The 27,847-nt window shown below is 43.5% G+C and overlaps 1 protein-coding gene across 1 annotated transcript; it reads right to left on the reverse strand.

Annotated features, from left to right (window-relative positions):
* Positions 1-631: 631 nt before the first annotated feature.
* On the reverse strand, positions 632-27,847 carry LOC133352736 (sister chromatid cohesion protein PDS5 homolog B-like). Its single transcript, XM_061568574.1, is given in 34 exon segments — positions 632-1,970; positions 1,972-2,007; positions 2,229-2,319; positions 2,696-2,772; positions 3,167-3,229; positions 4,710-4,829; positions 4,926-5,058; positions 5,480-5,594; positions 5,731-5,953; positions 7,209-7,332; positions 7,852-7,982; positions 8,535-8,603; positions 9,429-9,590; positions 10,191-10,314; positions 10,714-10,874; positions 11,066-11,174; positions 11,738-11,817; positions 11,819-11,854; positions 12,334-12,473; positions 12,692-12,740; positions 13,120-13,201; positions 14,156-14,269; positions 14,620-14,756; positions 14,990-15,138; positions 15,834-15,928; positions 16,039-16,154; positions 16,589-16,729; positions 17,895-17,975; positions 18,566-18,689; positions 19,067-19,164; positions 19,947-20,033; positions 23,715-23,936; positions 24,834-24,958; positions 27,816-27,847. Coding segments are annotated over 33 exon segments (3,795 nt in total). The 5' UTR covers positions 24,948-24,958; positions 27,816-27,847; the 3' UTR covers positions 632-1,778.

Consider the following 27,847-nt stretch of genomic DNA (forward strand, 5'->3'; position numbering starts at 1 on the left):
AACTGCTGAGAAATTTAAAAGGGGAATGTTTTCTCATGATTATGACTTCCATAGCTCAATGTTGTATGACACACTGCTTCTATCCCTCGCGTTCCTGCAATGCCACAGTCTATGCTGCTGTTGCGCATGAGCTGATCTCACTCCACGTCCATGGTGATCATCTTCTGAGGCGAGCGCTCTCCTTTAGCTATCCTTTTTACCAGTTTTGCTATACGACCGTCAACCTTTTCCTGTGATGTGTCCTGCTGAAGTTAACTTTTAACAGTCAATATTATGTCTGTTTTGTATGTTTTCTGATCCATATGCTTGTTTTCCTGTTTCGCAACTTAATTATAAACATGGGTCTCTCAATGCTTATTTGCACAATCTTGATTTGAAGCTTTCGTGACTGCAGGAATCCCTACTCTTTGGTTCTTTCGGTAAAGTCATGTAGGTATCAAATAAAATAAATCACGACGTTTCGGGCACAACACAAGCGTCCGTCACTTTCCCACCTGATGACGGACACTTGTGTTGCGCCTGAAACGTCGTGATTTATTTATTTGCACACTTCAGATTTTGTAGTATGGCATTTTATTTGTCACTACCTAAGTTTATGATCCTTGTCATAGACATGCACTTATTTGTGCATTTTTAACGAAGATAACGATGGACACCGATCATTACAATGACGATGGGCAGTCTTCCCCTTACCAGGGACGTAATGACTGTGGAGCTGATTGCTGTGAATACGAAGAGACCCTGTGATGATCGCTGCTTTAGCAACACACACACATCGATTCTCAACTCCTCACACTTTATTCCAGCACTGCATCCTGACGATGTTAATATTTACTTTCATACATTTTTTTACCAACTCTAAATACCTACATTGAATTCAGAAGACTGATGGGTGGGAAACGTGTGTAGTATGGAGAAAAACACAGCAGGCAATTTGGAGGTTAGAAATAGAACGTGGTAGGAAGGTGTTGTAGATGTAACCATAAAGAGGGGGTAGTGATGGGTGGGGCACATGTGCAGGGTGAAGGAGGACAGGTCACTGAGACAGGCATTGAAGTGGCACCCAGAGGTCGGCAACCAAGGGAATCTCTAAAGCCGAAGTTTAATAATAATCAACAATTAAGTAAAGCCTCCCTCTTCTAAAATGCGCAACAGTGCAATTTACACACTTCAGTGGCAAGATGAAACACAAAATAATAACTGTTGACTGCCCTACAAAGAGAGGTGCCACTCATTTTATTGAGCACAACGAAGGGATGAGGATGATGACAATGATGATGGATTTGCTGAGGCTCCTGAATCATATTTTGGCGTTATTGCTGCTGATGCTATTGCTGCTATGATGAAGATTTTCTGCTTTTGGTATTGCTGTTGATACTGATGGTGGTGGTGCTACTGCTACTACTGACGATGCTATTGATACTGCTGCACCTAATGCTGTTGCTGAGGATACTGATGCTCATTTATTTTCTGCTGTTACTGATGCTGATGGTGGTACTAATGATGATGTCGATGCTATATCTGCTACTGCAGGTGCTAATGATGATAAATATGGCGGTGATGCTACCAAAGATGTTCATGTTACTGCTGACACAGCTGAAGCTGATGGATTGAGCCAATCCACATACTTGCATTTGAACTCGCGACGTATGACTGAGTCAGCCCCTCTGATCGAGTCAGCTTTGTCCTTCCACCAAACTTTTAAAACGTCATCACCGTCATCATTACCAACATTGTCCTTTGCACCTTTAAAGGGGGCCACGAGCACAACTGCATTATCACGGCCGTTTCCCCTTTCCCCATGCCGTACGCTGCTTACGGCGTTGTGTCTGGCGACGTTGCTTTGCCTCCTCTTGTTCCTCCGCTTTGGTGGTTCCATTGGTTCGTGTTGGCCTTTTGGCCCCGACCTGGCGTTCTGATTTCTCCACTGCCTTTCCCGTGGCCCTGCTGGGCTCTGGTGTCTTGGACTGTTCGCTTCCTCTTCAGCGTTTCACCAGATTCTGTGGACTGAGGACAGGGGAGTTTATTTTTTTAATAATTTCTGCCATTTTAACTCAAAATTTTATCCCGATTATATTATTATCAGCATTATGTCTTGATAAAGTGAAAGATACACACTTGAGAAACCAGTTTAATCACGTTTGAGTGGCTGAAACCCAAATACGAACCCAGGAACTCATTGGTTCTGGCTCAGCATCTCTGATCTCTGGCCACCTCAGCTGCCATACCTTTTTGGATGATGATGTTCTTCCTGAATATTCCTTCTGGTTCCCATCATCCGGGGTCTCATCTTCTTGCACTCTGAGTAAGTCTGCCTTCCTATGAGTAAAGTGACATGCAACAGAGCGACGCTTAGTGAGCAGTCGGTAAACCATCATAAGTCTTAAGTCAATTGCTAACCTCTCTCATAAATATAGTGCTAATTGTGATTGGGTTTACATTGGTCCAAGAGCTTTCATCATCAACTGAAGGAAATTTATTTTAAAAAATCAATATTGTCCACATTTTGAAGACGGTGAAGGCAACATTGTGGTTAACTTAAGACTGGACTGTGATTCAGTGGACAGATTTGAGGACTTGAGTGATGTGATTTTATTTTTGAGATGTGAGGACTGGAGTGATGTGGCCCAGTAGGCCAGGGCAGGCCACACGTGAGACCTGCAGTAGAAACCATGGGGCAATGGCTAGGACTCACAGACTATGGGCAGCAGAGATTGTCAGAATCCTCTTTCCCATAATGTTGGGGCTCTGTGCGGCCAGACTCCTCACAGCCTGTATGCCCCACACACACACACCAGGTTCATACATCGATTCATCCATACAGTGCAATATAATACCAAGTGTTTTATTATACAGGCCATAATTAAATATGCGAGTATTTTGTTTTGTTTACATTTAGCCAAGTTTTACAATGACGCTGGCACACATTGCCTGCTCCGATTTGAATAACATCACAAATTTGACATCCGGTGTGATGCAGGCTGCGCATGAAATATGGTTTAATACGCCTGTATTAACCAGTGCAGCCATTTGGTTCGAACCGCAAATCTCTACAAAAAGCAGCAAAACAAATTACCACTCAGCCATGTCACTGCCCAGAGTTCTGCTTTCAGCCACATCATCATCATCAATAGAGTTATATGAAGTAGTACACTCAGTTTGGTACCTTAGTGCTGAACTGAGGTGGCTTGAAGCCTTCAGGAAGGTATCTCTTTGTGTTGGAAAAGCTCTGCAAAACAACATAGCAGTCTAATTGAGTGATGTTTCATTTTAGACTTATGTTAGTTAAGTCTAGGTCTGTAGATTACATTTTTTCATTCTTATAATACAGTCGACTGAAGCACTCAAAATGTAATCCACTCTAACAATTCAATATTGCTTTGTTGCATTGAACAGAGCCCCATAGTTTAGATGCAGTACTCGTGCCAATAACGTTTGGTAACAAAGCAGCCTTGCCATAACATACCTGACCACTGGTGAAACCCAGGTCAAAACCAGTCCAGAGGTTGCTTGTTGAACAAATGGTGCTTGGTTAATATTAAGTCTAGAAAGCCAATAGGCTAATGGATTAAAACATTCATTTCTATATATGTGGAGATGCCAAACGGAGGTCTGCTTATAAATGCTTTTGACAGAGTAATGAGATCAGTTCTTGTGCAAGTGTGCAGTCATTGGTGACCAGGCTGAGACCATAAAGTCAATACACTTGAGAATCTGGTTTAATCACAGACGGCTGAAACGCGGATTCGAACCCAGAACTTCAGTGGTGCCAGCTCAGCACTTTGACCTCTGAGCCACCTGGATAGCATGGGTTGTGATTGATGATGAAAGGATCACATTTATTGATGATGAGGACGATATATATTATTTATGTCTAATAGAGAACTCTTTACTCTGCAATGGAATCGAAGGGATACCTGTGTTTTTCATATTCTCACAATCCTGTACCTGGCGCACTAACAGAAATCCGCATTTTTATGTAAAAGTATACCAATATGCATTGCGCTTTTTTATATTCTCTAGGTAATAACGAATATTTTGGTAGGGAATTACATTAATAGGACAAATTGAAAGGTTAGAGCAATTTTAAATGAGTCGTGTCAGTCTTCTATATTCGTTACCACCTCTTTGGTGTCGCAATCTATTAAATGTCTCACAAACGTTTTCGCTGTTTTGGTGGCAACGGCCCACAGCCACTAACAATAGATTATCATTGGGGTGGGGAAGAGCCCAGCGAGTAGCCACTCAGGAAACTCGAGGCATAGAATTTTTTTTTATAGTAGTATGATGAAGAGGATGATGACAATGATGGAGACAGGTGAAAATTGTTTTTTTACCCTTTTATCTGGCAACAAAACTGACACCTTTTTTACAAGGAGTCATGTTTGCATTGACCACAATACGCCTTTTGGCATCATCTGGTCCAACACCATGTGAGACTTGGCTCTAAAGAAAGCTGTCTCGGGTGTGGACCAATCAGTTTCAAGGACAGTGCATACATTATCAGAGTTATGTTTTTTGTTTGCATTCCGACTGCAGGTATTGTGGTCAATGCAAACATGACTCCTTGTAAAAGAGGTGTCAGTTTTGTTGCCAGATAAAAGGGTAAAACACTATTATCATATTTCGTTACTGGCAAATGAGGTTCCAATGATGGAGACAGGTGTAATTGATGACGATGATGATGATGATGATAGTTGCACACCCACCTTGTCGGGTGCTGTGAAGAGTCCGGCTGGCAGCAGTGGTTTGAATGTGGGTTCCAACTTGTACGTGGTGCTCCTAGCTTCAATATACTCCAGTACAATATCACATATGCTGTACAGCTTCTACATACAACACACATAACAAACCCACCACCCATGTGAGTCTATGCATTTCCATGTGAGCTTGTTGATCTTTATGTATCGGTGTCGACGAGTCACCTGGTTGAGCTTGACACTGTTTGGGTGGTGGAGGTCATGAGTCTGCTTGATTAACGCCAACATCCTCCACATGTATGCGTGACTATGGTTCTCATCCGAGTCCAGTAGCACATCCAGTACCAGATGCACACTCCTGGAATAAAGAGACAGAGGCTGAGACAACTAGAAGAGATGATGGCTGGCGGTCGAGAATAATGACGGAGTGGCAGCGAAAAAAGGATTTGATAACTGAGTGTATCCACCGAGAAAATTTACTGATGAAATTGCTCAGGGCCATTGTTCTAAATATTTCCTTTTAGTTATAATAACAGTTATTTTGGGTTATATCGCATATGTGTTGTTAGCCCACAACCACCCAACACAGCCAATTAGTAAGGTTTATTACGTAAACAAAACAAACCAATGAGTTACTACTTCAGCACACCAGTTGTGAAGCGTATGTGTTAAATTTCATTTTAGGGCAGTGCTATCAGAGTCAGTAGAACTGACACGACAAGCAGTGAGAAAGTGGGGCCTTCTCTCTATCCTCTTCCACCTGTGCCGCCCATTCTCACTCGTGGATATCGAGCAGCTGGTTGACACTGTCAGGGTCTCTAAAGTCAGGGTCGTGAGCCAGGAGGTGCACGGTGAAGGGAAGCATGTTCTCAGGCAGCAGGGTACGATCCACATCTGTGGGGACATGAAGCAATGCGAGAGAGGGGAGAGGCAGATACAATGGTCACAGAATGCTGTTAAGTTTTGATTTCCAGTTCTAGATCTGTTGAGATGGAGTAAATTTTTGAGATGAACACAGCCATGCACATACCCGTGAGTGTGGTGCTACTAGTAGCACTAACGCGCTGGTGCCACAGCTGGCGGCGCACTGCGACGTTGTGCAGAAGGCAGTGGTGCGCGTGGAGACGGCGTTCAGGCATAGGGTCGCGTGCGCATAGCGCAAACGCCGACACAAACTTCAGCGGCAGCCACAGCCGAGTCAGCAATTTATGCAGCTTCACTGCAAAACGCTCGCGCACTTGGAAACACTGGTCCTGCATGAGGAGAGGATATGGGGAAATAAAAAGAGGGGGAAAGAGAGAGAGCAAAAAGAGAGGAGAAATAATGAGGGGAGAGAGTGAGGGGAAAGAGACGGGAGAGTACAAGCAGCTCACAACAAATATCTAGGCCAATGGTTTTCAAACCTTTGCTTGTTATGGACTGCTACAAGCCTGTCTATGTACACTTAAATCTTGATTTGAAGCTTTCGTGACTGCAGGAATCCATACTCTTTGGTTCTTTCGGTAAAGTCACGTAGGTAGAAAAATAAAATAAAAAAATAATATATCACGACGTTTCGATCGCAACACAAGCGGTTGTCCTCAGGCGGAAAAAAATAATCCAGCAGTGGAACTGCTGAACCAGGAAGAACACGGCGAGAGAGGTGTTACAACAAGAGGTTATATATGTGGCGAAGGGCAAACAGGCGGGGTCCGAGCTGGAAAGGAATTCCATCCCCGCACGCAAGCACAGTCAGTTGTGTTAATGGGGGAGATTAGGGAGAGAGAGATTAGGGAGAGAGATTAGCATGAAATGAGCTTCCGTCGCCGTATCGTCTTCGCATATGCGCACAGAGCAGTGTTAATGGGAGATTAGCACTATGTTGATGGGAGAGAGGCAGAGAGATTAGGGAGATTAGCAAGTTAATGTCTTGTCTATGTGTAACACAAGCTGCGGCACTGCCAACTGTGCTGCGAGAGGCAAGCGCGTCAACGCAAGAGAACCACCAACGGTGGTCGCACCAGTGAGACACATAGACCATCACACAGCCAGAACCATCGATAAATCGAGGCTAAGGGAGCAGAGGTGGCCATGTTAATGAGACCCCAGCCCTTTAATGCAGAGGCACCCAACAGGGCAATGCAACTCAGAGAGTCGGAGATAACAGCCAAACGGCAGGAAGGATGGAAGCACCACAGCAAGTTACGACTTTGCTTGGTTAATAACGTCCTTCCAATGATTGTTATACCCATCTTCTCGGTGTAAATTGTCTCTGTGTTTATATATCTGGATAGCTTCATGGACAAATCTCTGCCGTGGCTGATCATTGTTATAATGCAGTGGGCTCGCACGATATAGTTTTTTTCCGAGACCAAGGTACTCTGCAAACCTTCGTGAGTATAGTACCCTTGAAGTGAATGTTGGAGAGATTGAAAGGTGGTGGGTGCTGTGGTGTTGGTGATGGGTGGTGTGATGAAGGTGATGCCTGATAGTGTATAGGTTAGGGGTGGGCTGTGTGTCGATCCTCACATTGATGACGAGCACGCAAAGCTGGAAGTGGCGGTGGGAGAAGACATCTCGGTAGCTGGGCTCCTGAGCCAGCTTCAGCATTGCTACCGCGGCTGCCAAACGCAGGTGAGATTTACTCGCCTCACTGAGGGGACAACACCATATTGTCAATTTTGTAAAAAAATAAATGGTGCCCAAAATATTTTTTATCAAAGCGCCAGCGACATATTCCAAAGAGCAGTAGCACATCATCCACTTGTTCGAATCCAGTAAACTGCCCTGGTTAATACTGCGGGTGTATTAAGTGGTAAATGTGCACCGTCTGCTTCACAGTGGATGTTAAAAGTTCCATGATGTCATTTGCAAAGTAGGCCATTGACGTGGTCCAAATTCGCTAGATTTGAAAATGTAATTACAAATTACCTCATTGGGAAACATAGCAACCATCACCTTCTACTGCGAAGCCTTGACAGGACCACCTGAAAAAGGGTCTTGATATTCAGTGAGACTTTCCCGGGTAATAAAACGTTAACAAAGAGGAGTCAACGACTATGAGTGGATGAAAATTATCAAGTGTAACGATGTTTACGACTACCCACTAAATATCAAAGCATGACTGAGTTTCAATTAACGAATCTGAAAGAAGATTCAGATTGAGATCCACCTGATGCTGCCATGCCCCGATAGGTCTCCTTCTGCAACCAGGATTCTGCAGAGCAGGTTCAAGGTAGTGGGGACGAGAGAGGAATCCCTCACTCCCAGCAGCCACCTCACCAATAGTTTCATGCCCTGCATCTGAGACAATGGGGTTGAGCGTGACAAACCTACGTGTCAATTAAATCGCTACAAATCTTAAGATGATCCAAAATGCTGCTGTCAGACTCCTAACCTACACCCATAAATGACACCACATCACCCCAATACTCCAATCCTTCCACTGGCTCCCAATCGAATCCCAGATCAATTAAAATAATTTTATTAAATATCTTATAAAGTTCCTCAATGGACTTGCCTCTGACTACCTCTCCACTTCATCTCACTCAACTCCTCTCTAAACACTCGCCTACCTATCTCCTCTCATCTCTACTTTCCTTAGCTTTCCTGTCCACGACTCCAGTCAACATTTACTCAGTGAGACATCACTCATTCTCCTCTACTGCTCCCATAGTTTGGAATGCCTTTCTCCCAGCCATCCATGCTTCCTCTCCACCCATCAATTGCATTTGGTCTGTTTTATCTTACAACTACAATTGTAGCCTGCCGGACTTATAAGAAATCTTAAAGAGCATTTTCTGTACTCCGGCCCCAGGACTCAGGAAGAAAAGAAGGGATGGTATTTCTTCATACCTTAGCAGTTGTTTCAGGAGACACTTCTTCCTTGTCAATCCACAATGCTGGTGTTCTAATTTCTGGAAACTGACACCAAAGACAAAGAGTTATTGTATGGCCTACACAGGCTGCTACAATAATTGTTGTTAGCGATCTATTTTGGCCAGAATGACACGACGGAATCGTGTGGTCAGCACCATTCCTGGTCGTCCTTGTCTTCCCATTGTTAATGTTTACACACCACACCAATAAGCAGCGTTGCCAACTCCTTAAAGAGGAAAGTCGCCCAATGTACCTCAATAACCAGCTAGATAGACCTTCTAAAGTGAAAAAAATGGCAATGGACAATGTTTAAATGGTAAAACAAAGGAAAAATGCAGACCTGAAAAATCTTGCTTATGCCACTCCTGGAGGAAGGGCATTAACGAGAAGTAGCTCTAGAGAGCTCCGCTATGGTGTATGTTTGGCTACTCTTCTACACTGCTCAGATGCTATGAAAACCCCAAAAGTTACTAGATCTAGCGACAATATAATTAAGTTGGCATCTAGAGCTGGGCTACCTTATTATGTCAGTAATCGATTACCTATTACTAATTGTTTTACTCATCTCAGTAGTTTATATTAAAATAGTTAGGGGAAAATAAAAGTCTCACTTCTTTTCCCACATGTGCTGCTGAATGGGAGGTTATGGATGAGGCTTTGGTGATGCCATGGACATTATCAGCAGCAAAGTCACCCTGGTCCGGCTTATAGGATGTTTCACGCCTTCGGGAAGCAGGATGTGAGGTGGCTTCTGTCTATAAAGAGGCCCAAGTAATCCACCACGCTTAACATGTTTAGCCGATTAATCGACTTAGCTAACTCATTGTCCCAGCTCCATTGTAGATGCTGCTAATGAGATATGGACCTCACCCTGCTTCCCATCAGCAGCTCTGCAACAATGAAGTCATCCACCAGGGGGGTGACAGAGTTGGAGAATTCTTCTGGTGCCAGCAGGACCACAACACTGACGCAGGCCAGCGGCCCCAGAAGCTTTTCTGGAGCAGTGTCAGCTACCAGCTTACTGTTTGCATGCTGGAGAGAGAGACAATTTGGGGGCTTGTTCAGGATGTAGTTTAAGTGCAATCATTAATTACATTTAACCAAGGTTACTTCACTTGAAAGCACTCCAGAGGTAGCTCTTGTGATATCTGCTTCTACGGTTCGATCTCCAAAACAGGGGTTGCTCTGCTCTATGAAAGTTCGAAATGGATTATTCATTGAATGACATTACACCAATGGTGCAATCGGAATAACACTGTGGAAAGAGATCAAAAAAGGAAGAGGAGAAAAAGTGCTTGAAAAGACAGTCAGAAATACTCATGTGGATTTTGGCCTATCTCCAATGGAAAGGAGGAAGAAGAATGAAAAGGATATAGCCTCATCAGTGGTTATTAATGTTCTCCAGAAGGTAATGGTGATGCGACTTGGTTTAAAACAAACAGGGTAGAAAGAGAGAGAGAGAGTCTAAGGGAGAAGTGGAAAGATGTAGTAAAATAAGAAATGAAGACAGTGGATCTGACTAGAGATGAGGAACAAAATGTTGAAGCGCATGGAGAAAAAATATCTAAGCAGCCATCCCCAATGCAAGTGTCTTTTTGTTGCTTCAAAGAAAAAAAAAGTTAAACAGGTCACCTGGAACACGTGAGCAAAGTGGCGCTGCCAATCAGGGATGGCACCATGCAGGCAGTGCAGGGCGTGCTTGACTAGGCCGGGTGCACCGTGGCGACACACAGACAGCAGCATGGGTACTAGCTCCCTGCCACACACAACAGTCAATTTGGAACCACTCTCGAGTTTTCTTGTGTTGAACTGATGCTGGTAATAAAAGTTCAATCCCAAAAGGCTGTGTAGCCATTGGGATGTGTAAAAATATTCTTAAATTTTTCTTGTGGAGAGAGCGATATGAGAATGATGTGTACAAATTAGCTTTTTGAATGTTATTAATTCCAAGACTCATGCCAAACTGACATATTGTATATTCTTAGCATTCATTGATAATGTCTGAGACTCAGAGAGCCAGACTAAGACATATTTAGCGATGCAGCATAACAATCCTAAAGTTCAAGGCTCATAGAGCCAGACTGATAAATGTTTATGATTGTTAGGGTTGCTTGTTCTCTAGGGCTCATAAAGCCATATTAAGGCTGCGTCTTACTTTGGTGTCTCCACACGTTGTGCGAGCATTCCCGGGGCTGTGTTGCGCAGAATGTGCAGAGCGGATGAACAGATCTCCGCGTACTTCACTCTCACACACAGCAGCACAGGCTCCAGCACACGGGGAGAGAGGAATGCATCGGTGTGCACGAAGGACAGCACCTGCCCCACAGCATCACACACACATGCACGGAGAGGCTCGTGTCACGTTCCGAAGTTTTTTCCATACTTTCAAGGACAAAAACACATTGGAAAGTGTTACAGCATTGACGTGTATTTGCATGACTTTTCTTCCTTGTTTAAATATTGTATGTGTTAAGGTATTGGATTGATAGCAGTCTGATCTCGCTCACTCTGAGTAGCTCAAATGCTGGTCTAGCATCCTGCAAAATGGGTGCCAGCAAGAGACCCTCTTCTTCTTCCATCGCAGCGCTCAGAGGCTCCACACTCCTCACCAGCACCCTGTGACAGTAGGTGGTGGGGGGGGAGTTACAGTCCAATAACCTCCTCAGCAGAGTAATACACATGCATGTGCATGTATAACGCTTTAGTCAATCTACTGCAGACTTAGGACATCTCCATACCTTGCGGGTTGTGGAAGATTATTGGATCAAACTTCATCAAGCTGCTCAGTGTGAGTTGTAAAGGCAAAAAGCATAGACGTAGGGGAAGAGAAATACAGTACAACAAATGATTTTGCTGTACTGCCCCCTGAACAACCTGCACTATGAAGTACGGTCAAATAACCTCTATGACCATCATGACATAGTGAGGCCCTCATCCACCACTGGATTGCACAAAAAGGCTATACATGTATATTAATACTTTATATATCTCAAGCGATGATGGCCGGTTGGTTCGAGTAATGATGGAGTGGCTACCAAAGGCAGGAACACTGCGGAAATTGAGCGATGTCATCGCCTCATTGTTGCATCGCGAGATAGAGAGATGGTGATGATGTTGCGAGGCCCTCATCCAGCAGTGAATTGACATGTACTGTGTGTTGAAAGCCGTGTTTTTCTCACTCCACGGCCTCTGCATCGATGATCAGTGGAGCCACACGTCCCAGCAGTTTCATCACAGAGCCAACCATGGGCTTGGTCACCTGCTCTCACCATCTCCAGCCTCTGTTGTGCTTCCCTCTGTGAAAATCCAATATTGTATTCACCAGATTATAAGATGCTCCAGAAAATAAGATGCACTCAAAATCTGTGCCCATTGAAGTTACAAAGCTGGTCACACACCTACCAGATTATAAGATGCACTCTATTGCACTGCCCTGTGGCAGTATAATCAACGAGACACCCTCCCCAGTGACAGCTGTCCACGTGTAGCACAAGATGAACACATCACCAGCCTCAGAGCTTCTTAAATCACTCTCCCTCTGTTCATGCAGCAGCAATGTAGTAGATCAGTAGATCATGTCTGATGAGGTGAAGCATGGGTACTCCCACTTTTTCTTAGACATTTGGCCAGCATGTAGAATTAGGCAAAATATCCACTAGTATGGATTCTCTCGTGCTTCCTCTAGTGTAGGGCCTTTTTCCAGTAATTGCGTAAGCAAGCAATTGTCGGGCTGCACCGTTACCTATTTACATCAAATATAAACACCATGGCTCACCAGGCAATGTGCTGCTGTTTTACAGCAGCACTCTGGGTCCACAATGACTGCCACCAGCTTCCGCATCTCCGTGTCAGAGCGCAGCAGTTTGGTAAATCCTCGCAAACATTTCTCTGGGGTCCCGTGGTCTGGGAGGCAAACTAGCCACGTACATGAGTGAAACAATGAATCGATGTATGTTGAACTTCTTTCGCACCATACGTAGACAACCGTGATAATTATCGGAGGTGCGGGGGAAGGACAACAAACTAAACACAAAAATTAGTTTTAAATCTATAATTCCATGCATCATCATGATCAGTTATGATTATTCCACGATGAAGATGTGGAGGGGAAAATGATAGATGAGTAAACACACCTGCAATGGCCGTTTCTGCTTCCAAGATCTCCTTGTCCAAAGTGCTTGTCTAAAACAACAGCAGTAGCCATTAGTGTTGAGCTGTGAACAGCCACTGTTAACCTGACCTCCAGTGTATACTGTCCTGTGATATAGGTGCTATAGGGTAAGGTAAAGAGTAAGGTATAGTGTTGACCTGTCGTCTGTACTGCACTCCAGTCTGTACTCTGTGTACTAAATATTCATATTTAATTATTTCAAGTCTGTAGTACCCTGCAGTCTATTATGTTGCCAGTCAGAAAACCCATCATCTCTGTACTGTGCTCCAGTCTGTAATGTGTTCCCAGCTGTACTGTGTTCCAGTCCATTTGAATCTCTCATCATCCCTGCCCCACAGTCCAACCCTGGTTTGTGAACTGAAACTCAAGTCAGCAAGAAGCTTCACTCACCCTGGACTTGATAATGAGCTTCAACAGAGCCCGGAGCTGAGCTCTCAGTGAGCTCTGACTCTTCCACATCTCATTTACAGCCCTGGGGCACACAGAGGGGCCTTAAAATTGGATAATTAGCATACAGCGTACAATTCACGTGCAATTAGCATACCATTTACAATTCTTACATTCAGTAATTGGCAGAAATTGGCAAATAATACAAGTTAGTATTTCATTTGTAACTAACATCCAAAATTAAATTCGTGTACAACATGTAAATAGCCTATACGTAGCATAAAATGTCCCAGTAGTATACAGTATACAATTCTATCTTCCGTTGAAGAGTGGGTTGGAAAGTACTGCCCTCTACTGTGTGGATCAGAGGTCACTTGATGTGATCTCAGAAGTCACTTGAAATGATCTCCGAGGTTACTTGAAGTGATCTGCTTCTGTCAGCTGTTCTCTAGCACGAGGGGTTACACTGCTCTTCGAGAGTTCCAAATGCTTTCTTCATCTCATGACACAATGCAAATAACACAATCAGGATAAAATTCGGGTAAAGTAAACAAATTGGGGTGTTATTTAATCTGGACATGCAGCACTGTGGAGTGGACATGGAGATGATGGCCCAGGAGAGGAAATAGGTGAGAAAGAAGAGTAGAAGGTTCACATTAGTGGGGGAAATGTCAGGAAGAAGACATTTGATTTGGGAAATGTTTTGCTCGGAGGACAAAATTACCGGTTCTTGATTGACATGCAAAAAACACCCTCAGCAGGAAATATACAGACATATATAGAGATGCCTATATTGTTGACATTAAGAGAAAGGATAAGGCCAAACACAGAGCCCTGAGGAATTCCCTTAAGAATGCGGGTCCCATCAGATGATGTGTTATTGACAATTTGAAACCAGATAAGTAGTTGCAAATCCACTTGATTGCATTATCTGAAAAAAAATTGCCATTTTAGCCTTTGCAATAGTATAGGATTAAGACGAATATTGGGAACCAATACCTAACAGGTATCGTGTTTCACACATTAGGGCCCATCTCACTTGCAGGCGCTGGGTGGGAGAGAGGAGTACAGGTGCAGGAGCTGGTTCATTCTCTCTTCTGCCTCCAGACAGTATGGAACCAGATACTGTGTGAACATTCGCTCTACCAAGAGCCTGGGAATAAATATCAAGATCAATATTTAATCATGGCCAAAGTTACATCATGCTCAAATAGGTTTCTCGACAAATATAGTAAAGACTGCTTTAAAGACGAGGAAACAAATATTTCAAAGTACTTCATAAGCAAGTGAATGTACGCAAGAATAAAAACACATTACTGTATGTGAAACGGTTAGATTTGTGAAAATCTATAGAACATGACAGTTAAACCATGCATAAATACTGCAGAGGGTGGACATGGGATATAGTGTAATTTAATCTATTAACCGTTGAAGCGCCTGTGGTTGCCCCATGATCAGAAGAGCAGTACGGATCGGTAAATGTATTCCTTTGTTGCTGTTCACCTGTCCTCTAGACGGTTGCGGTAGTAGAAATGTAGCAGCACCGAAGGGATCCAGGAGACAGCGTCCGTGTCCTCGTGCTGGCACTGGTGGTAGTACAGGCTGGCGAGGCCACGTATAGCTTCATTACGAACACTCACCTGCACAACCACGTGGCAACACCACTATCATCACCAACAAAAACACCACCATCGGCACACCCATAATTATTGTCAAGACCGCCACCATCATAAATCATCATCAACGCACCACCAACAAAATCACCACCACCATAGCCAACACTTTCAACAGCAGCATTTCCATCTCAACCAGGGATTCATTTCAGCCAGGTCTATCTGGGTAGGTTGCCGTCGTGGTGCGATGGTTAACACACGCGTTTGTCAGCCGTAGCAGAACGAAGTATTCGGGGAAGTGCATCCCATTGCAACAGGGATGGCTCCAGCTTCAAGGCGGAGGACACGCAGCAGACCAGCTGAAAGTGCACCGCCTCCTCAGGGTCACGGGATCGGCCCTCCAGCGCGTCTGTCCTCATAAACATTGCACACGCATATATACAAGTACATACACATGTATACAAAAACAAATATCGCCTGTATGAGCTTTTAGTAGGCTGGCGGGGCAAATGCTGTTAGTGAACACCTACGAAGGATGGGACGGCACACGAGGAGGTGGGTGCCAACACCACGCCTGGCCACCTTTGTCCCTCCAGTGCTAATGTTTACACACCACACCAGGTATTTATTTTAAGAATAGGTTGACTTAGGGAAGGTAAATTACTGGTTCAAATATTCGCCGTTGTTATTAGTCATGAGCACGACACTACTGTTCCTCGGGCAAAGACAAAAACAAAGATCTCTCGTATAGCCTTAACAGACTCTTGGGGCAAGTGCTGATAGCGAGCGCCTATGAATATGTGAGCTCCTCGGGCTCACATATACACACACGTATACATACATATATATACAAACATATTCACCCACTAGGGATATGCTCCCAATATTAGGATGTTTTGAAAATAAAGCCTAGATATAACATTTCAGACAATCTTAAAAATAATAATTCCGAATCCATCTGGAAACCAGAAGTGATGTCTCTTCCTAATTTTTCTCGCCAAAAAATGGTGTTACATGACATCATGTGGACATCACTACTGTAAGCACAAAGATATTTACCCCAGTACGTATCGTAAATATTCCATCTAAATAGCAGCAACTGACCGCACAGGTCCTTGGCAAGCCCTGGGTTGTTCTTAAGGCAGCGAGCAGCAAACTTCACACACCGCAGCCTCACGGGTGCACTCACATCCTTGAAGCTGTCCAGACACAAACACACGCAGAATTCTACAGTGATCACACTTTTACACCAGGGTTAAAATTCTATGGGGGTCAAAATACGATTTCCTCACAATGATGGTGCTCTCACCGTCTCACGAAACAGCGCCAAAGCCTTGAGTTTTTCAAAGCCAGCTCCGATCCAGCGGCGCCAAACATTTTGGCTAGGAGGGAGACGGTGGCGAGACGCACAGAGGCATCTTCACTCTGTGGAAAAGGACAGATGGGAGACAAAGACACAAGACACAGAGACACAGCCAGCAAAGAAGATACAGACAGGACTGGAAACAAGAAATTTGCAGTCTTCTGAGATAAGAACACTTAGACAAGAACCTCTAAGACAAGGAACTCGTAGACATGGATGCTTAAATAAGACCTTGAGACGGATAAACTCAATAGGAGAGTTTATGGGTCTATGTTAGTCTAACTGGCTTCATGTAGGTCTATGGATCTCTATGTAAGTGTACTCGTCTTCGTAGACCGATGGATTATGCAAATATGGGTCTATATGCATATCTCCGTCATAAAGAATCATAGAATCTCACGGAGTACAGTTTCATATATCTCAATCATTGTAATGGCGAGGGAACAATAGAGAATGTAACAGCTGAAAGCCGGTGTGGTGTAGTATGGGCGGCGACCGTAAGCTTCCCCTCGAGCTGAGGCAGGGTGGAGAGCAGCAGTGAGGCGTCGATGGCGTAGAGTTCCAGGAGAAGCTCCCCCATATGTGTGGAGAGGTCACTCACCTCCTCCCTACCCAGGATAACCACCTGATTGAAGAGCTGAGAGAGACAGACAGAGAGAAATATAGAGAAACGTAGAAATACAGAGTGAAATAGACATGGAACTTATTTTTGTGTTAAGTTTGTTGTCCCTCTCCCGCATCTCTGATCAGCACAGTTGGCTCCATACGGTGCAAAAGAAGTTAAACATACATACATACATAGTAGCATGATCGTGATGGTAGCAAAGAACACAGCAATGATGAGACGGCAATAGCAGACAAGGATAACAGACTGAATTACCATCTGTTGTAATGATTGTGATAGTAGTGTAATGCGAGCAAGGATTGAGGGGGACGGAGTCTGGGTCACGTGAGGAGAGGGAGGAGTTAGGGTCACGTGGGGGAGAGGATTTAGGGAGAGAATTCGAAAGGGGATCGGGGAGTTGAGACGGAGTGAAACGGGAGGAGGCCACGCTGGGCAGTACGGGGAGGGTGGCGCGATCGCCACGTGTTGGGAGACCTCGGCACCGTCGGCCATCGGTGTCAGGGCGCAGAGGGCTAGCGGGCTGTGGAAGGCTAGCTGCAGAGCGGAGCAGCAGGGTGGCTGCAGAGCGGAGCAGTAGTGTGGCTGCAGGGCGGAGCAGCAGTGAGGCTGCAGAACGGAGCAGCAGGGTGGCTGTGGAGTGATCGACGGAGGAGACGCGGGCCTGAGCGAGAACGCCGTGGGAGCGAGATTTACACGAACCTAAATAAAGGACAACGGAGATCGACACTGAGAAAGAGTCCTTTATTACAGTAGTAAGAGAGACACGGAGGAGATAAAGTGATGATGAGAGTTTCTAGTACTGAACTCATATCTATAGTATCGTTCGTGACAATGATACACCATATAGCCTAAACAGACTGTTGAAGCAAGTGCTGTTAGCGAAGTATATCATGCCACACGATGACGTTATAAATAGTAGCAGCAACAGAGACAAGAAAACAAAACAATGACAATATAGTGTCTGTAACAATGACCATGCCAGTCGAACAGAGACGTGAAGGAGATAAGGGTTAAGATCAGGGTCTGTAGTTACGATAAAGTGTCTGGAGTTTCGTCTGTCATGGCAGCAGTAACACAGATGAGGAGGCAACAGAAGAACGACATTCAAATTCCTGTCATAATGATGACTACAGTAGCAAAGCGACAATAGAGTGTCTCTCGGTAAATGTAGACATACGTTTGTGATGGACGGCTCTATGACTTCGGTTGTCTTCTTCAGAAGATCTTTGGCCAGGCTATAGGATCGCTCATCAAAATCCTAAACAAAAAAGCCCCATCACCACCATAGCGGTATTACAATGTGCTGTGCTGCAGATTAACTGATTTTTCACCATAGGAATGTGGAATATCTGCCATTGCCTCAGGGTGGAACAATGGAGGTGAGAAATGTGATCCTGATCATCGTCATTGATTAATGATCAGGATAATTATTGTTTATGATTATGATTAATGGTTATAATGTTGTTTATGTGAATTCTAATTATGATAATCACGATGAGCATGATAATGATTATGACAATGATTGTGAAGAATATGACCATCATTATGAGTGTGATGCTGATGAGCCTGATGACCATGATTATGATGATCATAATAATGGTGATTATGATAACCATCATGATCATGAAAATTACAATATTGTAATGATGACGATGTTGATGATGATATGCATGACCATAATAATATTGATAATACTGGTGATCCTGATGACCGTAACGATTCTGATGATAATGATGATTATGTTGTTACGCACTATGTAGTGTTTGTTTTGGTGTGCACTTTGTTTTAGTTACTATACACTATGTGTGTCTTTGTGGAGATCTGTAAGTACTGCTGTGAGTGGGACACCTCGCTTCTGATTAGGTTGTAAAGGATAGAGTCAAGGACTGCGGTGCTGGCGCCCTTGGCCTCCATTATGATGGTGCTCATGAGTGTCACACTGTGCCGGTGCACATTCTCCACGCTGTCCCGCCTGAAACACCGCAGCACCGGCAACACCGGAATCATCAGCAGCACTAACAGCAGCACCAATGGCATCATCAACAGCATCAGCAGCATTAGCAGCATTTTCATTGCTTTTAGCAAGACTCAGCCCCCCTGGTAAATTAATTTAGTTGACATGTTTGTACAAAAAATACCACAATTAAGCAATGGGTGTACCAGCCTTTCCTCATACACAGGAGGTAAGAATTAGATTAGAATGCAAGTGAGATAAAAGCAAATTGCATAGTTAGCATTAACATTTGTTTAGTGTGCCAAACAGTGTGTATTAATACCCCCCACCAAGGTTTTATATGCCGCCCCCCCACCCTTAAATAAGGTGAATCTACAGGTCTGTCTAAGCCGCACCTAACGACAGAGAATAGAGTCCTGAAGAGATGAGTGAACACCTCGCTGCTGTCTTCCAGCTGCAGGCAGAGCACGTATGACTCTACGAGGGTGACGCTCTGCACACACACATGTACAGATACTCGCTCACTCACCATAGTTGCTTAGTTACTCACCTGCTCACTCACTCACATGCTAGCCTCACTCGTCTCTCATGGGCTCACCAATCACTCATACAATAACCTCATTCTCTCACTCACCTTTCGTTAAATCACTTGCTAATGCCCTCATTCACTCATCTTTTCTCTCATTCACCCAATTACTAATACTCTGCCCACTTGCTCATCCTCTCACTCACCCACTCCCTTGCCATCTTAATCGTTTACCTTCTAACTTGCTAACTTCACTCATTCACTCTACCACTCTTCTGAGATCCCCTCTGAAATCCCTTCAAGCGACCTGTGGTCCACACAGTAGAGGGCAGCACTTTCTTACCCACTCTGCCACATGAGAGTAATGTGCGACACATACTTGGTCAAACCAGTATGTTTATTCTCGTTGCTGAAATTTATCCAAATTGATTGCTTTTTATTGCTGAACGGGCTGGTACACTTGAAAACCCGTTTAAATGGCAAGTAAATTTGTGTAAGTTTATGAGTCTCTATGTGATTCTATGGGTCTCTATACAAGGCTGTGGGTCTCTATTAGAGTCTATGGATCTCTATATAAGATAATGGTGACTGGGCTGAGCGTATCAACTCACTACAATTAAGAACCCAGTTTAATCCCAGACAGTTGAATCTCAGATTTGAACCCAGTATCTCAGCAGTGTTGGCTCAGCACTCTGAACTCTGAGTCACCTGACCACCTCCTCTAGTTTTTTTTCCCTACTCATCATCACCTCCAGCAGGTAGTAGCACTGTCTGTACTCATATCCAGTTGGGTCAGCCAGACCTTGTAGCTGCTCTGTGAAGAACATGAAGATTTCCTAGGAGTAAACAGACAGGGGTGGGGAGGAAAGAAGAGGGGGAGAGGAAATAAGGATATGGATACATTTGGTCCTTAAATGCTCCAGCATCTCAAAGCACCATATATTACATATCATGTCAACCATCAATGCCTAGCTGTAGCTTTTGTTTTTGCCGAGAGAACTGCCATTAACAGCTGTCTCTGTGTAGCACAAGGTCTATGCAGCACTGGCAATCAACAAAGATTCGTTCATGAAGCCATCTATATATACAGACATAGACACAATTTCAACCGAGAAGATGGGTACAAATTTAGCAATCACTCGAAGTACGTTATCAACCATTTCAAGTCATAACTGGCTGTAATGTTTCCATTTTAGACCTGGCAGCCCTTTAATTGGTGGAAGCCCACCACCAGTACCATCATTACCCACTACTACCATCACCACTAGCAGCAACCTCCACCGTCACAGTGTGATTGTGTAAAGCGAGGTGCAATGATTACCTGGCAGCCCTTTAATTGGTGGAAACCCACCACCAGCACCGCCGTTACCCACTACTACCATCACTTACATTAACATTAGCTGCTCCTCCCATGCTGCTAACACTTGGGATACGCCCATTTTAAACCTTTATAAACAGTTTGCCTTGAGAGGCTAACCCCCCTTTTCCTGATGACGACCGCTTGTGTTACGATCGAAACGTCGTGGTTTTATTGCATAGATTTTTTTTAATTCACTTTATTTGTATGATTACTTTTCTATCTACGTGACTTTACCGAAAGAACCAACGAATAAGTCTACATTATAGACTGCCAGTATGCTCACTCAGGTTAAGAACCAGGCTACAGTCTACATTATAGAGTGCCAGTACACTCACTCAGTTTAATAACCATTTCTACAGTCTACATTATAGACTGCCAATACGCTCACCAAGATTAAAAACCAGGCTACAGTCTACATTATAGACTGCCAGTACACTCACCAAGCTTAAAAACCAGGCTACTGTCTACATTATAGACTGCCAGTACACTCAGTTTAATAACCATTGCTACAGTCTACATTATAGACTGCCAGTACGCTCACTGAGGTTAAGAACCGGGCTACAGTCAACATTATAGACTGTCAGTACACTCACCGAGGTTAAGAACCGGGCTACAGTCTACATTATAGACTGCCTGTACGCTCACCGAGGTTAAGAACCGGGCTACAGTCTACATTATAGACTGTCAGTACGCTCACCGAGGTTAAGAACCAGGCCACAGTCTACATTATAGACTGCCAGTACACTCACCCAACTTAATAACCATTGCTGCAGTCTACATAATAGACTGCCAGTACACTCACCAAACCTAATAACCAGGCTACAGTCTACATTATAGACTGCCAGTACACTCAGATTAAGAACCAGGCTACAGTCTACATTAGTGGTGTTTGTTTTTTATAATTTACATTTTATTTGTATTATTTGTATTTTTATTCACGTTATTCTTTGGTTTTTTCGGTAAAGTCACGTATAAAAATAAAATAATAAATTAAATAATAGCATACGACGTTTCGATTGCAACACAAGCAATCATCATCAGGTATAATGAAATAGCGACATAGAATATAACCAGAAAACTATAGACAGACATATAAGCAGACAGATATCACCAAGATACATAGAGAGAGCAACCCAGGTACAGAGAGAGGTGATCGTCTCTGTGGGGTGGCCTTAAATAGACAGAGGGGGGCGGAGGCAGAGAGAGGGAGGGGGTAGGGAAAACATTTACATGTCAATGAGTACGAAGGGAGGGGAGTAAGGTAAGCAGGCTTAGAGGGAGACAGAACACACTAAATTAAATAACCTAGCAAAGTATCGAAATGTTATGTAAAACGACACAGAGAGTCGGTCAACACACAATTAACGCATTGCCTGGTCGATTACGTATTTCAAAGATTGCTAAGTTAGAATTTAAGTGTGAAAATTCCAAAGAAAGACAAAACATAAAAAAAGAGGAACGGAGACACACAGACAGAGCAGAACCTAAGAACGATACAAAACGAGTTCCAAGTTTGCCTTTTCTCTCTCTCTGGGTTTCTTGTTCTCTCTCTCTGCCTGTATATTTAGTGTAATTTTCTCTGTCTACACTCGTTTTGTATCGTTCTTAGGTTCTGCTCTGTCTGTGTCTCCGTTCCTCTTTTTTTATGTTTTGTCTTTCTTTGGAATTTTCACACTTAAATTCTAACTTAGCAATCTTTGAAATACGTAATCGACCAGGCAATGCGTTAATTGTGTGTTGACCGACTCTCTGTGTCGTTTTACATAACATTTCGATACTTTGCTAGGTTATTTAATTTAGTGTGTTCTGTCTCCCTCTAAGCCTGCTTACCTTACTCCCCTCCCTTCGTACTCATTGACATGTAAATGTTTTCCCTACCCCCTCCCTCTCTCTGCCTCCGCCCCCCTCTGTCTATTTAAGGCCACCCCACAGAGACGATCACCTCTCTCTGTACCTGGGTTGCTCTCTCTATGTATCTTGGTGATATCTGTCTGCTTATATGTCTGTCTATAGTTTTCTGGTTATATTCTATGTCGCTATTTCATTATACCTAATGATGATTGCTTGTGTTGCAATCGAAACGTCGTATGCTATTATTTAATTTATTATTTTATTTTTATACGTGACTTTACCGAAAAACCCAAAGAATAATTCCTGCAGTCACGAAAGCTCCAAAATTAAGATTTATTCACGTTATTTTTATTATTCTTTTTATATCTACGTGACTTTACCGAAAGAACAAAATAATATTAATTCCTGCAGTCACGAAAGTTTTAAGTCGAAATCCACAGCATCAACCAGAGTCGTCAGCAGCTTGAATTGTAAACCTCTGCAACAAGTAGCAAACGCGCTATCTCATGGCCATGTAACAAACAGGTTGCCTCATGGGAGGGCGACCAGAGCACAAAACTGAGGGGTGCCGATAATGTACAAAGTGAAGCGCATTGATAGTTTGCATACAAGGCATTGATAAATGTAGATATTTGTAATTACAGACACAGAGAAAAACACTGAGAGTAACAGGTAGACACACAACCAGAGCCATTAACAGACACAGAGGAAGATACATTTAGACACACTGAAACATAGACCCAGAGAGGGACAAAAATACATGAAGAAAGTATGTTGAGGTAAAGAGAGTTTCATTGAGTCTTATTGTGTTGACTTATTCTCAGCGAGTCTAAGTGAGTGTCGGTGAGTTATATTTCCTCACCCTGCAGTAAGTGTGAGGAGGAATGAGTTCTTGGTGAATTTCTGTAGATCTGACCCACCCTGGTCTGAGTGGGTGAAGAGGCGTATGGGTGGAGGGGGAGTTTCACCCTAATATAAGCATGCGATGAAGAAGGGTTTAAGATAAATATGGTTGGTGGGGAACGAGTATGTGTGCGGAGTCTGCTAATGAGCGGTGTTTGACAGTGCGTCTTGATTTCCGTCTCAGTGAGAGTTAAGTCAAGTAGTAATGCTGTGAGATCGTCGGTGAGTATGTGGCACCCCAAATTGATGTGAGCATGTCACACTGAGGAAGATGCCTATGATAAGCATGGGTGGTGTAGAGTATGTTGGTGAGCGATGAGTCTCAGTGCGTGTCAGTGAGCCTCAGTAAGTCTTGATGTGTGTGAGTGTGAGGATGTGAAATGTGGGTGGTTACGTGTCTCACCTTGATGTGAGCGTGCGCTGATGATGGCGAGTATGAGGAGTATGGGTGATGTGGAGCGAGGATGCGGAGCATGCTGGCGAGGCAGCAGGCCGTGAGGCGGCGCACTGCGCTCTCGGCGTGGCGCAGGAACGGCGCTGTGGCCAAGAGCCGTGCAAGCGGTGCCAGCCACTTCCTCTCTCCCGACGAGTTCTGCTCCAGGTCCATCAGCCTGCGTGCCAGCAGCTACACAAACATAACATCCACCATCTACACAACATCCACCAGCCAGCGTGCTCGGCAGCTACACAACCACAATATCTCAAGATAAACTATAAATAACTTTTATTTGACCAAATAAGCCCCAATGAGCTTTACAACTCTTTTTCAGAAGTGACCTCGCCACAAATGATAGTTCAACTTAGTGGCTTATCATGTGTAAATTTATATCAGACAAATACTATAAAAGCATGTTTCTAAATGTTGGGAGAAACATTTTTCCATCTCTCAAACACAACATCCACCAGATTGACAAAAACATTTATCAACTACACAACCATAACGTCCATCAGCTAGACAACCACAACATCCACGAGATACACAACCATAATATCCACCAGTTCCACAACCACAACATACATCAGCTAGACAACCACAATATCCACCACCTTCACAACCACACCAACATCCAACCACCACTTGCTACATCATAACCACCAGCCATCGCCAGCAGCTACACAACAATAAGAACCATAACATCAATAGCATTTAGATAGCAACAACACATCAACAACCACACCATCCGTATAAGTCATCATTCCAACATCTACACAACCGCAAAAACACAACCAAAACAACCACACAAAATGATATCCACGAGCCAGAACAGCAGCAGGTTAACAACAGTAACAACAATAATAACAACATGGGGAGTGGAGGACGTAGGGTGAGATGAGATGGCAGAGATAGAACGATGTGTGGTTGTGAATAGTGTGGAGAAGTAAATGATTTTGGGAGGTGAGAGATGTGGGTAGGTGAGGGATTTGGTAGAGAGGCGGTCCCTGACACAAGGGATGTGAGGAGATGCAGTCGTCGAGAATGGGATGTGATGAGGACATCGATGAGGATCTTGACAGCAGATACCTTGAGTCTTTTGTTGAGTTCTATACTCGAGAGATGCTCAGATATCTCCTTCAGCCCCTCCGGGTATACAATGGTGTCATCGGCATCACTGAAATCCGAGCTGAGGTCAGGCATGGCTGCTGATCCTGTGGGGGAGCGGTGGCACAGTGGTTAGCGCACTACACCACGAACACGGCACTTTTGCCATACACTGCGAGTGCCTCAACCCCGGCGTGGGGGTCGTGGGCGGTCAGAATCAGAGTCTTTATTCATCCTGGAGAAATCCGATGATCTGAGCTCTTTTGCACGTATGTCCAAGTCGTGGGCGGTGTTCGATCATACTTCACCACGCTGTTAGGTTATTTCGCTAAATCTTGAATTTGGAGCTTTCGTGACTGCAGGAATTACTCTATGGTTCTTTCGGTAAAGTCACGTCTAATGTTAAAATAATAAATTAAATAACATACGACGTTTCGATTGCAACACAAGCAATCATCATCAGGCATAAATCAAATAGCAACAAAACATTTTTTAACCAGAAAACTATAGACAGACATATAAGCAGACAGATATCACCAAGATACACAGGGAGAGCAACACAGGTACAGAGAGGGGTGATCGTCTCTGTGGGGTGGCCTTAAATAGACAGAGGAGGGCGGTGTCAAAGAGAGTTGGAGGGGTTAGAGAAAAAATTTACATGTCAATGAATACGAAGCACGCCTGGTAAAGTAAGCAAGCTTGAACATTAGGAGAGAGGGAGAAAGAACACACTAAATTAAATAACCTAGCAAAATATCGAAATGTTATGTAATACAACACAGAGAGTCGGTCAGCACACAATTAACGCATAGCCTGGTCGATTACGTATTTCAAAGATTGCTAAGTTAAAATTTAAGTGTGAAAATTCCAAAGAAAGACAAAACATAAAACAAGAGGAACGGAGACACAGACAGAGCAGAACATAAGAACGACAAAAAACGAGTGGAGACAGAAAAAATACACTAAATACACAGGCAGAGAGAGAAAACAAAAAACCCAGAGAAAGAGAAAAAGATAATTTTGGAACTTCACCGTAGAAGTGGTTCAATCTTGAATTTGGAGCTTTTGTGACTGCAGGAATTACTCGATGGTTCTTTCGGTAAAGTCACGTCTAATTTATTATTTTATCTTTAGACGTGACTTTACCGAAAGAACCATAGAGTAATTCCTGCAGTCACGAAAGCTCCAAATTCAAGATTGAACCACTTCTACGGGGAAGTTCCAAGTTTATCTTTTTCTCTCTCTCTGGGTTTTTTGTTTTCTCTCTCTGCCTGTGTATTTAGTGTATTTTTTCTGTCTCCACTCGTTTTTTGTCGTTCTTATGTTCTGCTCTGTCTGTGTGTCTCCGTTCCTCTTGTTTTATGTTTTGTCTTTCTTTGGAATTTTCACACTTAAATTCTAACTTAGCAATCTTTGAAATACGTAATCGACCAGGCTATGCGTTGTGTGTTGACCGACTCTCTGTGATGTATTACATAATGTTCAAGCTTGCTTACTTTACCAGGCGTGCTTCGTATTCATTGACATGTTCATTTTTTCTCTAACCCCTCCAACTCTCTCTGACACGGCCCCCTCTGTCTATTTAAGGCCTCGCTACAGAGACAATCTCCCTCTCTGTGCCTGTGTTACTCTATCACCAAGTTATCTTGGTGATATCTGTCTGCTTATATGTCTGTCTATAGTTTTCTGGTTAAAAAAATGTTGTTGCTATTTCATTTATACCTGATGATGATTGCTTGTGTTGCAATCGAAACGTCGTATGTTATTATTTAATTTATTATTTTAACATTAGACGTGACTTTACTGAAAGAACCATAGAGTATTTCGGTAAAGTCACGTAGGTAAGAAAATAAATACAATAATAATAAATGAAAATACCTAAATTAAATCACGACGTTTCGGAAGCAACAACAAGCCTCCGTCATCAGGTGTAAAATTACTGGAGCAGTCTACACCTGATGACGGAGGCTTGTGTTGCTTCCGAAACGTGATTTAATTTAGTTATCAACATTTATTATTATTTTATTTAACTATTATTTTACCTACGTGACTTTACCGAAAGAACCTAAGAGTATGAATCTTTGCAGTCACGAAAGCTTCAAATCTAGAATTTCACCACGCTCTTAAGTGCGGGTTGGTGGATGTGGGGGACTGTGGCGTTAAGTTAACACATTTTGAAAATCAATGCGAGATCAATTTTAGTTGTGAGTTTTAAACCCAGGTTCCGATAAAATGTATGTGTTTACGATATGTTTAATTTACAATATCTGAGGGTGAGTTTAGTTAAATGTTAAGGGGGGTGATTTGTACGCGAATGAAATGCAATGCGGACACGGAGCTCATCCACTGAGGAGATGGAGCGATGAAATCTGCACGTGTGAAGGTGGATTATTATCATTATTATTATCATTATTATCATCATTATTATTACATCGCAGTGATGATGGTGACGTTACAGGTAAAGAGAGCAACTGCTGGTGCAAAGGCCCTCCCTCTTACGAGTCCAGGGGGGGGGGGGGGTACATTGGTCTACTCTTCCACACCTGCCATTAGCACGACAGGCTACGTACAGTGCGCGAAAGGAGCTTCAAGAAGAAACTTGGAACAATGTTTCAGCTGCCGCGCCCAGAGATCAACACGGTGACACTCTGGGTTGTAAAACTTGCGAATTTTAGTGTCAAATAGGTACTCGACACGCTTATGAAGTGGGTAAAATGAATCATAAACGCGACGATGTTACTGTAAAACATTAATAGCAGCTGCCGTGCGCCACAAGTGTAATTAGTGGCACAGAAACACTCCCGGATGAGACGCTACTCGTGTCACCTAAAAATAACAACCCCCCACCCCTACCGCGTGATTTTAACAAATCCAAAGCAAGTTGTGAACGCGAAACACGGCGCTTGTGTTTATAAATGTAATGAGTGGTATTAATTAAAACACATTAACGAACAGCCAATGCACCTGAGGCGAGTGGAAGCTTTAACACTGGTGAC

This window comes from Lethenteron reissneri, chromosome 41, assembly GCF_015708825.2.
Source record: "Lethenteron reissneri isolate LAM-NWPU_2019-01 chromosome 41, ASM1570882v1, whole genome shotgun sequence".
NCBI lineage: Eukaryota > Metazoa > Chordata > Hyperoartia > Petromyzontiformes > Petromyzontidae > Lethenteron > Lethenteron reissneri.